The 15,597-nt window shown below is 38.8% G+C and overlaps 1 protein-coding gene across 3 annotated transcripts in view; it reads right to left on the bottom strand.

Moving 5' to 3' along the window:
* Positions 8,945 to 15,597, bottom strand: part of TGFBR1 (transforming growth factor beta receptor 1) — a 75,533-nt gene continuing 68,880 nt past the window's right edge. For 2 of the 3 annotated variants that reach the window (XM_021080713.1, XM_005660270.3), the window contains exon 9: positions 8,945 to 13,213. In XM_021080713.1, the coding sequence (XP_020936372.1) occupies positions 13,088 to 13,213 (126 nt within the window). In that variant the 3' untranslated portion in view covers positions 8,945 to 13,087. 3 annotated transcript variants of the gene reach the window in all.

The raw sequence follows: 15,597 nt of genomic DNA, 5'->3' as shown, positions 1-15,597 counted from the left end.
GGAGTTCCCATTGTGACGCAGTAGTGACTAGGAACCCACGAGTTTGTGAGTTCGGTCCCTGGCCTTGCTCAGTGGGTTAAGGATCCGGCGTTGCTGTGAGCTGTGGTGTAGGTTGCAGATGTGGCTCGGATCCCATGTTGCTGTGGCTCTGGTGTAGGCCGGTGGCTACAGCTCCGATTAGACCCTAGCCTGGGAAACTCCATATGTGCCGTGGGAGCGGGCCAAGAAATGACCCAAAAAAGACAAAAAAAAAAAAAAAAAAAAAAAAGATTAGTTAGGTTTCTTGATCTTGGAGGAGTGACTCTCAATAGAGGATGTCCTGTGTGTCCCAGCAGAACATTCCCTTCTCTTTAGCCAACGGCCAGGGACCAGCTGGTTTCAGGGTAGGTTCTGATCTACCTGGGGACTCAGTTCCACAGGCTGTGCTATTATAATGTTGTTGCTAATGGTTTTTACTCCCTGGTTAGCAAGGCTGGTCTAGAGGCTTGTGCAGACTTTGTGAGAGAGGGGTCAGTGCATGCTTACTGGTGCCTGGGGCTGGGCCTTGGCCCTCTGGTGGGCAGAACCATGGTATGTCAAGGTGTATGTCGTGAGGAAGCCATGGTTTCAGGAAGTTTGGGGGCAGCTTGATAGGTGGGGTTGTGTTCTTGCCCTGTTGTTTTTGTGGCCTGAGGCATCCCAGCACTGGAGCCTACAGTCTGTTGGGTGTGACTGGGTCTTGGTGCTAATTATCCAAGCAAGATATCTGCCTTGAACAAGAGCCAAAGTAGACAAACACTCCTCAACATTTCTACCACCAGCCTCTATGACACCAGAGAGAGGCACACCTGCTCCCTCTGTCTGCTGGAGACCCTCCAAGACCAGCAAGTAGGTCTGACCCAGGCTCCTATAAAGTCACTGCTTTTGCCCTGGGTCCCACAGAAGTTTTATGTATCCTCCAGGAGCAAAATCTCTATTTCTCCTAGTCCTGTGGAGCTCCTGCAGTCAATCCCCACTGACCTTCAAAGCCAAATTCTCTAGGGTCTTCTCCTAGTGACAGATCCCCAGGCTGGGCAGCCTACTGTGAGGCTCAGAACTCTCACTCATGTTGGAGAACTTCTGCAATATAATTATTCTCCAGTTTGTGGCTCACCCACCTGGGGTGTATGGTATTTGATTATATTGTGAATGTGCCCCCTTCCCCTTACCGTCTCACTGGGTTTCTTCTTTTGTCTCTCAATGTACAATATCTTGTTTGTTAGGTTCCAGGTTTTTTTTTTTTTCTTTTTATGAAAAAGAAGTATATGGAAATTCCTGGGCCAGGTGTAAAATCGGAGCTGCAGTTGCAGGTTATGCCACAGCCACACCAGATTTCAGCATCTGTGATGTGTGCAGCAGTTTGCAGCAACACTGGATCCTTAACCACTGAGCAAGGTCAGGGATTGAACATGCATCCTCACAGAGACATCACATCCTTAACCTGCTGAGCCACAATGGGAACTCCAGTTCCAGTCTTTTTTTTTTTTTTTCTGTGATTTTTTAGCAGTTAGTTGTGATTTTGGCATTCTTGTGAGAGGTGGTGAGGTCAAGGCCCTTCTTACTCTGCCATCTTTGTATCATACCTCTGTTTCTACTTGACTCAGTCTTGGCAGGCTGCATGTTTCTAGAAATTTTGTACTATTTCTTCTCATTTGACTATGTTGATGGCATAGAACTGTTCATATTATTTTCTTATGATTTTTTTGTATTTTAGCAATATAGGTGGTTATTTCTCCTTTTTCAATTCTTATTTTGTCTTTTTGCCTTCTCTAGGGCCACTCCCGCAGCATATGGAGGTTCCCAGGCTAGGGGTCCAATCGGAGCTGTTGCCGCCCTCCTACACCACACCACAGCTCACAGCAATGCTGGATCCTTAATCCACTGAGCAAGGCCAGGGATCGAACCCACAACCTCATGTTCCTAGTCGGGTTCAGTAACCACTGTGCCATGACGGGAACTCCTCAATTCTTATTTTATTTGGGTCTTCTCTGTTTTTAGTGAACACAGCTGAGTTTATCAATTTTATTTATCTTTTTAGAAAAAGAGCTCTTGGTTTCGTCTTTTCTAATTTTTATATCTCTATTTTATTTTCTCTGATCTTTCCTTTTGCTGACCTTGGGCTTTGTTCTCTTTCTAATTCTTTTAGGTGGTAGGTTAGATTACTGAGAATTTTCTTTCTTTTTTTTTTTTTTTTTTTGGTCTTTTTGCCATTTTTTGGGCCGCTCCCACGACATATAGAGGTTCCCAGGCTAGGGGTAAAATTGGAGCTGTAGCCACCAGCCTATGCCACAGCCACAGCAATGCAGGATCTGAGCCACATCTGCAACCTACACCACAGCTCACGGCAACGCTGGATCCTTAACCCACTGAGCGAGGCCAGGGATCGAACCTGCAACCCCATGGTTCCTAGTCAGATTCATTAACCACTGAGCCATGACAGGAACTCCGAGAATTTGTTTCTTGCCTGTATGAACTTCCCTCTTAGAACTGCTTTTCCTGTATCCTATAGACTTGGAAGTGTTGTTTTTCATTTATCTCAAGGAATTTTCTGATTTCCTCTTTGATTTCTTTGTTGAACTATTTTTTTTTTAAAGCAGCATGTCATTTAATATCCATACATTTGTTCTTTGCCCATTTTTCTTTCTGTGGTTGATATCTGTTCTCATACTGTTGTGGTCAGAAAAGATGCTTGATATACTCTCTATCCTCTAAAATTTGTTGAGGCTTGTTTTTGTGACATTGTATGTGATCTATCCTGGAAGATGTTCCATGCAGCCTTGAAATGAACGTCTGTGCTTTTTTTGAACATCAATTAAGTCCAACTGGTTTATGGTGTCATTTAGGATCTTTGTTGCCATATTGATTTTTTGCCTGGATGATCTTCCCATTGATGTCAGTGGGATACTAATGTCTCCCATTATGTCCATTAGTATTTGCTTTATGTATTTAGGTAATCCTCTCTTCGGTTAATACATATTGAGTGTAATATCCTCTTCTTGTATTGATCCCTTTATCATTATATAATGCCCTTCTTTGTCTTTTATTATAGCCTTTGTTTTAAAGCCTGTTTTGTCTGATATGAGTATTGCTACTGCAGCTTTCTTGTCATTTCCATTTGCTTGAAATACCTTTTTCCATCCCCTCACTTTCTTTCTATGGGTGTTTTTTGCCCTTAAGTGAGCCTCTCTTAGGCAGCATATTGAAAGTTTTTTGTTGCTGTTGTTTTGTTTTGTTTTTTAAATCTAGTCAGCTGCCCTGTGTCTTTGGATTTGGAGCATTTAGCCTATTGACATTTAAATTATAGGTATGTACTTATTGCCATTTTAGTCCTTGTTTTCCAGTTATAGTTCTTCATTTCTCTTTTGTTTTTCTCATTGTGGTTTAGGAAATTTTCAGCCTTAACTTTTTCAAATACATTTTTGTCCCCTTCTCCTTCTCTTCTCCCTCTGGAACTTCTATTAGGCATATGTTGGCACATTTTGTATTATTTCATAGATCTTGTATATTGTTCTTTGTTTGTGTTGTTTGCCATTATGTTGGGTGATTTTCTTTGATTCTGTCTTCCAGATCACTTGTGCATTCTTCTGTGTCATTGAGTTGGCTCTTCATTGCTTCTAGAGTGCTTTTATCTCAGCAATTGAATAATCTACTTTTGACTATTTTAGTTTCTAGTTACTTGTTAAAATGATTAGTGTTTTTATTGGTACTTTTAGTTCAGTTAGCGTTTTTATTACTAATTTTTTAAACTTAGTGCCTGGCAGTCTGATTATCTCTGTTTCATTATTCTCAGTGGTTTCCTCTTGTTCTTTCAGTTGACAGTAGTTCATTTGCCTTTTTACTTGCTATGAATTTAGGTGAAATAGTTAGCTATTGTGGTCCTGAAGGGATGTTTTTGTGTGAGAATATTCCTGTGTAGACTGCATGTGATCATGTCTTTGGTACAAGGTCTGGATTTGATGGGGATGATAGCCACCTCTTTCCTCAGGGTCTCCTGGCCACTATCACTTTGTTAAAGGGTTTAGCTGGTGTTGGAGGAAGTAAAGACCACACAGGATATGAGGTGGGACTTTGTCTCTGCTCAATGTCTGCTGCTGCCCTGCCAGGGGTATGGTCAGTTGCCAAGTTGCTGGAGCAGAAGCTCTGAGGATTGGGCTTGAGCAGGCTCTGTTCCCTTTAAGTGTTTTTCCTTTTCCCCACTCTGGGCCTGTTTTCCCAAAGGAGGGTCGTGTTCTTACAGAGAGATCTGATGTGCTGCCTGTGTATGTTTCTTTGGCTTTACTCAGACACAGCCCAAGGTTATGTCTTTTTCCCCTGTTGTGGTTGTTCCAGATCTAGTACAAAATTGTGGCATGAAATGGGCAGGGCCAGAGTGTGTGTTAGGCTGAGACTGGGGCTTGGGGCTTGGTAGTTAGCAGTGCAGCCACTTGAGTTCCTCTATCAGAGGTCAGCATGGCTTTCCTGGTTGGAATAAGTACCAACAATGGCTGCCACAACTCCACTTGGATCACTCCCCAGGCTGCCTCTGTGTCACTAGATAAAGTCTTTTCCAGGACTCCACTGCTCTAGATCGTGTGCCAGAGTGTAGTGTGGAGTGAATAGGGCTGGGATGTCCACCCAGCTTGGATTAGGGAGTGCGGTGAAGCAGCAGCCATGAGGGGAGACCTTTTCCTGACCTGTCTGTTGCCAAGCCAGCACCACGTACTCCTAGCAAGTAGAGTCTAGGTTTCTCCAGCCTTATTATCTATCCCAGTGGTTCTCCTAGCAGCCAAGGGTGCTTGTCTCCTCTGTAGAACTTGAGGAGTGGGATGCCCAGTCTGTGGTGACCGACCCACACCCCAGGGTAAAAGAGTCCACCTGTACAAGTCTTTCATTTCCTCTTAGACCCCTCTCAGAGGCACAGGTCCCAATCCAGTGCTTCACCCCCACCACCCAGTTACCTGGGAATCTTTCTTGTGGCCTTTGTTGTATACAAGATATTCTGCCAGTTTCCAGTTAGTTTTCAACACAGTTTTTTCCACATGTAGATGTATATTTGATATCTTTGTGGGGGCAGGTGATCTCTACTTCTTTTACTCCATCTTTATATTTAACGTCTGAAGAAACTGTCCATCAGAAAAGACACTGTTTTCCAAAGGGACTGTTCCATTCTACAGTTGATCAATTTATTTCTAGTTTCTCATCCTCACTTACACTTGGTTTTGTCTTTTAAAAAAATTTTACAGTCATTCTAGTGCGGATCAGTTGCTTATTGTGATTTTATCAATAGTTTTAAATTGTTTAATAACCACTCATATATCTTGGTGAAATAACAATGTTTTTGACCACTTTAAAATTAGGTCATTTGTCTTAATGTATAAGAGATCTCTATATATTCTGTATTCCTTTATTAGATACATGATTTCTAAACCTTTTCTCTCAATTTTTGGTTCATCTTGTAACAGCAATTTTTTTTAAGCCCCGAAGATTTTAACTTTGAAGTTCAATTTATCAACTTGCTTTTAGTTTTGCTTTTGGTGTTACACTGTATTCTTGACCTAACCAGTCATGAAGATTTTCTCTTTTCTTGTAGAAACTGTACAGCCTTTGCTTTTATCTTTAGATCTACAATAAGGTATGGGTCTAAATAACCTTCTCTCTCCCTTTTTTTGTTTGTTTTTCATTACAATTGTCCCAGTACCACTTAAGGAAAACTCTTTCTCACCTTGAAATGTCTTGGCACATGTGTCTTATCAACTGGTCGTATATGTAAGGGTTTATTTCTGGACTCTTAATCCTGCTCCATTGCTCTATGTGCCTATCCTTATGCCAACAAACACTGTCTTGATTATTGCAGCTTTAAAAGGTTTGAAATTGGATAGGGCAACTCCTCCACTTTAGGTCTTTTTCAAAAGTTGTTTTTTAGTTCTTGCTTTTTATTATACTTTGAATTTCCATGTAAGTCTTGGGATTAGTTTGTCAATTTCTAAATAAAAAAGCTTCTGGAAGATTGATAGGGATTGAATTGAAGCTAGAGAACAACTTGGGGGAAATCACCATAACAAATACAGGATGTTACTTTTGATGCTATTGTGAGTAAAAGTTTTTAGTTGTAAGGGCATGGTCCACTGCTAATGAAGAATTTCAATTTATTTTTGTATATTGATCTCGTACAACTTTGCAATTTAGTAGCTTTTTTGTGGATTCTTTAGGATCATTCAAGACCATGTCATTTATGAATAGTTTTACTTTTTCTAATTTGAATGCCTTTAATCTTTGGCAGGGAAGAGGAGGGGATCAGGAGCTGGATAGAATCTCCAATAAAATCCTGAATAAAAATGGATATTCTTGATTGCTCCCGATTTCAGGAGAAAAACCACTTTTTTCATCATTAAGTATATTAGCTATGGGATGGTCACAGATTGAAAAATCCTTCACTTGGGTTGAAGAGCTGTCTTATATTCCTAATTTGAGTTTTTATCATGAATGGATGTTGAATTCTGTCAAATGCTTTTTCTTGTGTCCATTTAGTTGACCATATGGGTCTTGTTATTTTATTAACATGGTATAAAACTCCCTGGATGTGAAATCAAGCTTGCAACCCTAGGATGTATCCTATTTGGTCCTGGTGTATAAACCTTTTTATTGGTTGCTGGATTCAGTTTGCTAATAATTACACTTTTAGGACTTTTGCATCTCTCTTTATGGCATTTAAATATCTTTTTCAAGTATAGGCATTGAAATTTCCTTCTTAGCACTGCTTTATTTGCACACCATAAATTTCAATATGCTGTTTTGGTCATTCCATTAAAATTTTCTAACCTCTTTGATTTTTTTCAATAAATAGACATTTAGAAATGTTGAGGCTCCCATTGTGGTGCAATGGGACTGGCAGTGTCTTGGGAGCACTGGGATACAGGTTTGATCACCAGTGGGTTAAGGATGTGGTGTTGCCATAGCTGTGGCTTATTAGGTTGTGACTGCTGCTCAGATCTGATCCCTGACCCAGGTGCTCCACATACCACAGGGCAGCCAAAAATGGAAAAAAAAAAAAAAAAAGTGTTAATTTCCAAATATCTGGGGTTTTGCAAAATGTCTGTCAGTGACTTCTAACTTAACTACCACATATATAAACTTCTTGTGATTTCAATCCTTTCAAATATCTGTTTTGTGGCATACATAGCTTGTGATCTTTCCTGGAGAATATTCCATGTGGATTTGAAAAGAACGTGTTCTGCTATTGGTGGTTGGTCTACAAATGTCAGGGCAAGTTGGAGGATGACATTCTTTTTTTTTTTTTGTCTTTTTTGTCTTTTGGGGGCTGCATCCACAGCATATGGAGGTTCTCAGGCTAGGGGTCTAATCGGAGCTGTAGCTGCTAGCCTACACCACAGCCACACCAGATCCAAGCTGCATCTGTGACCTACACCACAGCTCATGGCAACACCAGATCCTTAACCCACTGAGCGAGGCCAGGGATCAAACCTGCAAACTCATGGTTCCTAGTTGCATTTGTTTCCACTGAGCCACGATGGGAATGCCGATATTCTCTTTTCTTTTTGTTAAGTTCTCTCAATCGTTGAGAATGTGATGTTAATCTCCAAATATTACTGCTGAATAGTCAATTTCTCCTTTTGATTCTGTCACATTTTTCTTCATGTATTGTTTTCAGGTGTATATATATTAATGGCTGCTATATCTGAAACCAAACAGAACCCTGTAGTCCCTTCCTGGGAACAGACCCCCCATGTACCCCTACCTCTTCGTTGTTAGAAAAGCTTTAGCCTCCAAGGTCTTCCCCAAGTACCAAAGAGCAAATTAGTCAGAAGTTGAGAAAATGCAGAAACAAAGGAAAACAGTCAAGCAAGACAAAATAATACAGCCATAAAACAAAGTCAAGGACCTTTAGTTCTTCCTCAAGGGCTATAGATAATATTCTGAGCCCAAACCCCCACCCCATCAGGCCATGTATGTAAAAATCACTTTCTCCAAATTAGGAAACAATAAAGGCAGAAGAGACAGATGAAGAGATAAAGCTAGTTCCACTTTCTCTGAATCTATGATGTTTAAAAAAATCTCACTTTTTTTAACTTCCGACAGAAGGTCTATATCCTAGAATAGAGATGGCCTTTATTATGACAAAAAAAAAAAAAAAACCTACAAAAACAAAACCTTTAAATCCAGTCTCTGCATCAAAGTATCCTGTCTTTAATGCAAGAACAATCCAATCTCAAAACCTCTCCCAGTGTAACCTGAGGCCTTGGAGACCACATCTCCTATCCACCACTACTTCCTCAGTTCTCTTATTATCAGTCAAGTTCTCACTCCCAGGAGGCTAACTGTTCAAATCTACTTTATCTTTTTACAGTTGTACCCACAGCATATGGAAGTTCCTGGGCTAGCGGGTCATATCAAGAGCTGAAGCTGCTGCCTATGCCACAGCCACAGTAACAGGATTCGAGTCACACCTGCAACTTATGCCACACCTTGTGGCAAGGCTGGGTCCCAGACCACTGAGTGAAGCCAAGGATCGAATGGGCATCTTCATGGACACTATGTCAGGTTCCTAACTTGCTGAGCCACAACGGGAATCCTCAAATCTACTTTTTAAAAGAAACTTATTTCTACAAATTATTTCGCACAAATCCTTGCATTAGGAAAGATGACTATACTCTAAATTTCCTTTGAAAATCATTGAAAAAACTTTAACACTGCTTTAAAACTTAACAAACTTAGTAAATTTGCTGAGTCAGAGATACAGCAGTTCGCATGTTGAACAAAGCCTCCACACAGGCAGATGCACTTCTGGACAGGTAGGCATTTCTCACACATATTTTAATACTGTAACTTGTGCTGGCTAGTCAAGATTCTGGTCTCTATTTATTTACAGTAGCAACATTTCACAATAGCATGGCTCATTTCAATATATACACTTCAAATCATGCCATTAGCACTTGGGAAAAAAGTAATTTATTTGTATTACTTCCATTTTTCTACTGTAGTGTTAGGACTTGACATAAGCATTATTCTTCTACTTCCTATTTACAGTTCATTCAGAATATTACTACAAATACAATATACAATTTAAAAAAACTTATGGGGAACTGCAGTTTTTGTTATTCTTTCCTCTACAGGTTTCTCAAAGTCATCCAACTTATTAAATGAAAATTTATAGGGACATTTTCTGTACACATCTTAAAGAACAGAAGTTATAGTGATAAAGCCAAAAGAGTTTTGCACAAATACAATAAAATACAGAAAACAGACAGTATAGATGTTATTGGGGGTACAAATATAAACAATACAGTACCATTTGAGTAATTTAGCAACATAATACTCATACTTTATAGAACTAAAACTGCAAACCTGGAGAATGCTCTGACAAATATTAAACATCATATATACAATGAGGTAAATGTACCTTGGTCTCTTGAGAGGTAATTTTAAGTTTAAAGCAATTGACATTTTGAAGCATCTCCTTGACATATAAAGAAATATCAAACACCCCCTTCCATTGGCACAATGTGAAAAAGGGATATCAAAACACGGTTCATGATATTCAATTCACAAATCTTGTTTAAAAATAAAAACATTCACTGAAGTTTTTTTTTAAGCTTTAAGAAACAGGCTGAATGTTATTAACCATATTTTTTTAAAGTTTACAATTACAAATAAGACTGCATAATAGGGTTGAAAAGTTTATATGTACTGACAATCCTCAGAATGTCCTAGAAGTCCAGCATTCCTAGAGAGAGGGCCCATGGGTATCCCAGAATTCCAAAACAGACACAAGAAGCTGCAGTACATATCATGAGCTATCCTTTAGAATCTCAAAAACATCTGAAATGGGCATTTTCTGCCAAACTACGACAGAACAATTATTTGGACTCTCCACTGTCTGGAGCCAGAACACTGCCATGGTCAAGAAAAAGTTTACTTCCAACCACCAGTGCAGAGATAAAAAATAAACTCTTGCTATGACATGTCTAAGAGGATACTGTTTTTATTGTGCATTTTTTGTTAGCACGTTGCCATCTTGTTTTATGAAACATTTTGCTTGTGACAGTTCTGATGTAGAGGGAAAAAAGTAACTCATGCATGTGCTGCAAAATGGACCAGCGACCACTGAACTTTTGTAGTAAGGACTGAAATTTGGAATTCTTCATGGCCATGGCACTATATCCTGACTCAAGGCACTACCTGAGCACTATCATTACAGCATAACTACAGGCTCAGCTCTTTGGACTTTACCCTGTCCTATGCAAGTTCCAACTGGCAACTGGTTCTGGCACAACTCCCACTGCCACAGCTGCTACCTTGCTGCATCCCACTGTGAGTTAGGGACCAGCAGGAAGACGGTTTGGGAAAGAGAGAGCTGAGGGTATGAAGAAAGGACCAGGGGTGTCTACACCCCACTAGGTCATACCTCCCCTATTCCATTCTTCTGGAGGTAATGACATAATGGAGGTGGTCAGATAATTTGCCTGAAGGTATATTTTAGCCAAGTTGAATCTTGGAAAGTGAGCATCTGAAGATGGGTAGCATAAACAAAGGCTTGTGTTTTTAAATTTTAAGATTCTCAAGTCAAATTTTTCTGCAGTTTATAGCCACAGTAATCATGATCTATAAGTCTTTTAAGTTACCTTCATTTTTTCAGTATTAGCCAACTAGGGTTTATCAAACCATCATTAGTCAAAAAACGGAATTAGGTAGAGTAACATGTAAACCCAATTTTAGAACTAAATTCCAACTTTAAAAAAAAATTCCCTGATTCATCAGAAGTACATATGATCCATTTAGGTAAGAACAGTAAAATTGTAACTCAATTTCTGATAAAGAATATCTTCAGCAAAAGTTGATTACCTTATATGAAAGTGAGAAATCATGTATCACAACTTTAAATCAGACAAGAACTTTTGGTATGTTCTTTAAATTATATAAAAATAGTTTTAGTGATAAAATGCATTGGTCCCCTGGATTTCATAAAGCAGATCTGGTAGGCTTGAAAACGGCCAAAAAATAGAAAACAAAAAGTACCTGATCATAGAGCTAGAGATTACTACACAGGAAATAAACACAATTATAAAAACAAACCTCTCAAAGTCATTTGTTTTGATGAAATCATGGTATCTACAGAAACAACTCAAATTTGGAGTCGAAATATTAACCTCTAAACATATTTTCCCCATGTTTTTAAACACATGAAATTGACACTAAATTCCTATATGTCATTCATTCTAAAATACTTTGGCTTTAAGACCAAATAGTCTTTCAAATTTATTCTATGTATAGGAGATAAGACATTATCAGAATGCAGCTCAGTCAGCATAAATGGCCACTATCTCTTACTAACAAAAATACTGTCAAATTATTCTGACCCTTTCATCAGGAAATGGATAGCACTATCAAGTCACCATCTTGCCTCACAGCTATGATAATTGGCTTCCCCCAACCCAAGGATAAGATCACAGTGATAAAGAGGACTTTGAAGATTACAAAGATCTCGTAAGGACTTTTAGCACTGGAAGTAAAAAGAACTTATTATCAGCTAGTTTCAACTTAATATGAGAAGACCATGACAAGTTTACTTTAAATATTTAATGTGACCAAAGACATCTGTAAATGGAGAACCTATCCTCAGAATATCCTTTAGCTACCACTTTCCCAAATATCAAGGGTGCCAGTTCATTCCATCACCATGAAAATTAAGCAGTTGCAGTATCTGCACAGAAAAGGAAAGACTGAATTAAAAGCTGCCTTCCTCAAAGTGTAGTAAGACCTCAAAACAACACTAACTCTAACCCTAGTACAGAGACAGAAAATCCACAGAACGCTGACTCCTACAGAACAAATGTGACTCACACACATCTGTTATCTATTCAAATTATTAACTACCTTTACCCTCCTAGAAAAAAGGCCTATTTAACCATATTCTAAACATAATTAATTTCAATTTCTTAAAAAAATAACACTGTCTTTGATCAGGATAAAGAAAAATGGCTTACAGAATGCCACACAACTTTTCACAAGCAACTAGACAAATTTTCCCTTTTAGAAAAATTAGTCTGTATGCTACAATTTTAAATTAAGTACTATAAGCATCTAGAGTGTCACTTGATTTTTTTTTAAGCATACTTAGACAACACAGTTAAAATGCAAAAGCTTGATGTGAATATGCAAACATGACCATGACGACAATTTACCAATTAATGCCACTTCATTTCTTTAGTGGTTTAAGCACATTTAGGTGGGAGAAAGGCATTTTCAAAATGGAATACCAAATGACGTATCACAAAAACTCTTCCAAAAAACAAAACAGAAAAAATCTGGGTTATCCAGAAAAATGAACCTTTGAATTAAAACACTACAGGTTTTAACACACACACAGACTTTAAGCAATTTTACTCATTTCCATTAGACACAGAAGTGGCACTTACTGGTATAGTACAATCCCATTTTGAAGGCATGTAATGTTCTGAATATGTGAAAGAACAATAATAATATACAAATTACAATTGCATAAATTATGTTCCTCACTACTTTACTATATATGAGGTCATTTTTAGACTCAAGATAAGAGTTTCATAAGTATTGGTTTTAAGATCCTGAAAATTATAGAACAGTACATTCAAAGTCTGAATCAAGGAAACTCTTTAGTGGTTCAGAATCCTCTGAGAATGTACTAACCAGGAGTAAAACACTTTCTTTAAAAATAAATGTTTTATATAGCTCAGCAATCCAGCTCCTTTACCCTTAAAGATGATCTTCAACACAGCAGAGTTACCTAAAGTTAAGACCAGCAATCATTTAAAAAAAAACAAGTTTTGTGTTAATAAAAAATAAAGGTAGACTACACGACAAATTTGTAACCGTCCTGGGAAAGAAGCGTTCATAGTGCACAGAAAGGACCTCACATGGCTGTTTCCTGGGTCCAAAGAAATCCTGGGAAGTTTTTAATTGACCTTGTTACATTGCTGTAAAAGGAAGCAATATCCTTCTGTCCCCTCTCAGTGAGGTAGAACAATTGACCTCCCAAATTAAAACCCAGGAGCAGATCTGAAGAAAAAGGAGAGTTCAGGCAAAGCAGCAGAATTTACATTTTGATGCCTTCCTGCTGACTGAGTTGTGACAATGTTTTCTTAATCCGCAAAGCTGTGAGCCTGGCTGCTCCATTGGCATACCAACATTCTCTCATAATTTTAGCCATTACTCTTAAGGCCTACAAGAAAAAAACAAAGATCATTAATGCATGCACCACTTTTCATTGATCTGGATAATAATAGCTGTACATTTTCTTTAAAAATGACATTTGTACAAGTGTTTCTGTTTCGGCATTATGCGAAATAGCAAATGAGTAGAAATGACCTAAATTCCCATCAGTAGGGTACCAGTGCCAGCAGATGGACAAGGGGTGACTTCCATATAGACCTGAAAAGCAGAGCTGTTGTGCAAAGAAAGAACCTGACTTGCAATGAAATGCCCCCCGAAACTATGGAATTAACTGCATCAAGTACCTCTAGGGTGAAGTTCAGCTAAAATAGGTAGAACCCAAGTTACCTGCCCTTCCCCAACCTCACACAGCAGGGTGACTGCCTCACCCCAACCCCAGCAGAGACAAGGGATTCTCATCTGGGAGAGCAGAACAGAGATTTCTGTCTTGGGGAAACATGAAGGCAAAATTCCATACTAACAACATACTGAAAGCTAAGACTGTGAACTTCCTCCCCCAAACATGGCCAGTGATTTTACATACTCCTCCAGGCAAAAGACTAGAAGAGTCTTCAGCCCAAGAAGAAAGGTCTGAAGAGACTGACATCAGTGGTTATCCAAGGAAGTACGTCGCTCTGAGAGCACAGCCCATAATTATAAGCTCCATTCATGTGCACAAAGCTTTCTGTCAGCTTTCAGTGCCCCTTTTTATACATGAAAAGTTATGAACTTGATCAAACATTTGAGGAAAGTAGCATGAAATGCAGAAGCATTTGAGAAACAGAAAACAACTTGGAGAAAACATAAGGTGTACAGGGAGAAGACATTATCAATAATCCATTATTAATATCCTCAAAGAGATAAAAAAAACTGATATTGGGTTTATCAATAGTTTTCTATTTATTGGTTTTTGGAAAAACTACAGCACTGGAAAATAAACCTGATTTTAAAAAACAAACAAAACCCAAAGATAAAAAAGCTGGTAACATCTCCCAAAAAGTGGGGGGGGGGAACCCACAAAGAGATAATAGAAAAAGATAAGAAAATTAGAAGGCCTATTTAAGATATCTAAATTTATAACCAGAGTTAAAGAAAAAGAACAGAGGAAAATGGAAGGGAACAGATCAAAGAAATCCTTGAGGAAAATTTCCTAGAAGTGAACATCTGTTTCCAGATAAAAATGCCCAAGGGCCCAAATCATATATAAATTCATTCAACCAACAGCCTAAAATCTACTAGATACCCTCCCAGGTGTTAAGAGATTCGGCAGTGAACACATAGACAAACTCTTTGCTCTTACAAAGCTTCCATTCTAGAGTGCTAAAGCATGTAATAAGCAAAATACATGGACTGTCAGTGGTAAGTGCTAAGGAGAAACATCATTTAGGGAAGGAGATGAAATATGCCAGGGAAGGAAAGTGCTATTTTCAATAGGCTGAAAGGTCATGTCTCATTGACAAGGTAACATCTGAGCAGAGACCTAAAGGCGGGGGGGGGGGGGAGTGAACAAACCAAGAAACAGAAGACAGGGGATCCAGGAAGGAGGTTCACCATAAAAGAGGCAAAGGGAATCCCAGGATGGGGTGAGGAATATCCCAAGATGAAAGCTGTACAGTTGCCTAGAGAACAACCAGTCCACAGTGGAAAAGATCAGAGGGTTCTGAAGATACTTCTGTAGATGTTCTATCAGTTTCAAATTCTTGATGATTTGAGAGATTTATAAACCTTAGAAAAGTGGAAGATTAAGTGATAACTATATAGAAAACTAACCAATGGTGAAAAACCCAAAAATGACCATGATGCATTAACTCAGCATGCTGTGACAGTAACTGCAAATTGAATATAAGTTTCTTAATGTTAACCACTTTCCTTCATGCTTAAAAAGCCATCTGTTTACTAATAATAGTCTGCTCTAATTATTGAATGAGTGCATGAACACTTTGAGTTTGTATTTTGTAACAAGTTCAAATTTTTAAAAGACAAATCTACCTCAGTTCCATTTGTTAAATACGCAAATTCTGTGAGCACACACAAATTTTACCTGGGCCTGGGTTCTTGTAGCCAAGGAGGTTTTTTTTGTTTGTTTGTTTTTTGTTTTTGCCGCCCTGTGGCATATATGGAGCTCCCAGGCCAGGGATCAGATCCAAGCCACAGCCACAAATTAAACTGCAGCTGTGGCAACACTGAATCCTTAACCTACTGTGCCATGCCGGGAGTAGAACCCGCATCCCAGCTCTCCCAACTGACGATCCCATTGTACCACAGTGGGAGCTCCCAAGGAGCATTCTTGATGTCAAAGGTATCTACTAAGGCCTACAATATTTTAAGATGTAAGAGCAACTGCTTAAGTGACAACTTTATTCTTCCTAAACTACAAAACTTCAAATCTGGAGG

Source organism: Sus scrofa, chromosome 1 (genome assembly GCF_000003025.6).
Source record: "Sus scrofa isolate TJ Tabasco breed Duroc chromosome 1, Sscrofa11.1, whole genome shotgun sequence".
Classification (NCBI taxonomy): Eukaryota; Metazoa; Chordata; class Mammalia; order Artiodactyla; family Suidae; genus Sus; species Sus scrofa.
This window is presented reverse-complemented; position numbering and strand designations above follow the sequence as displayed.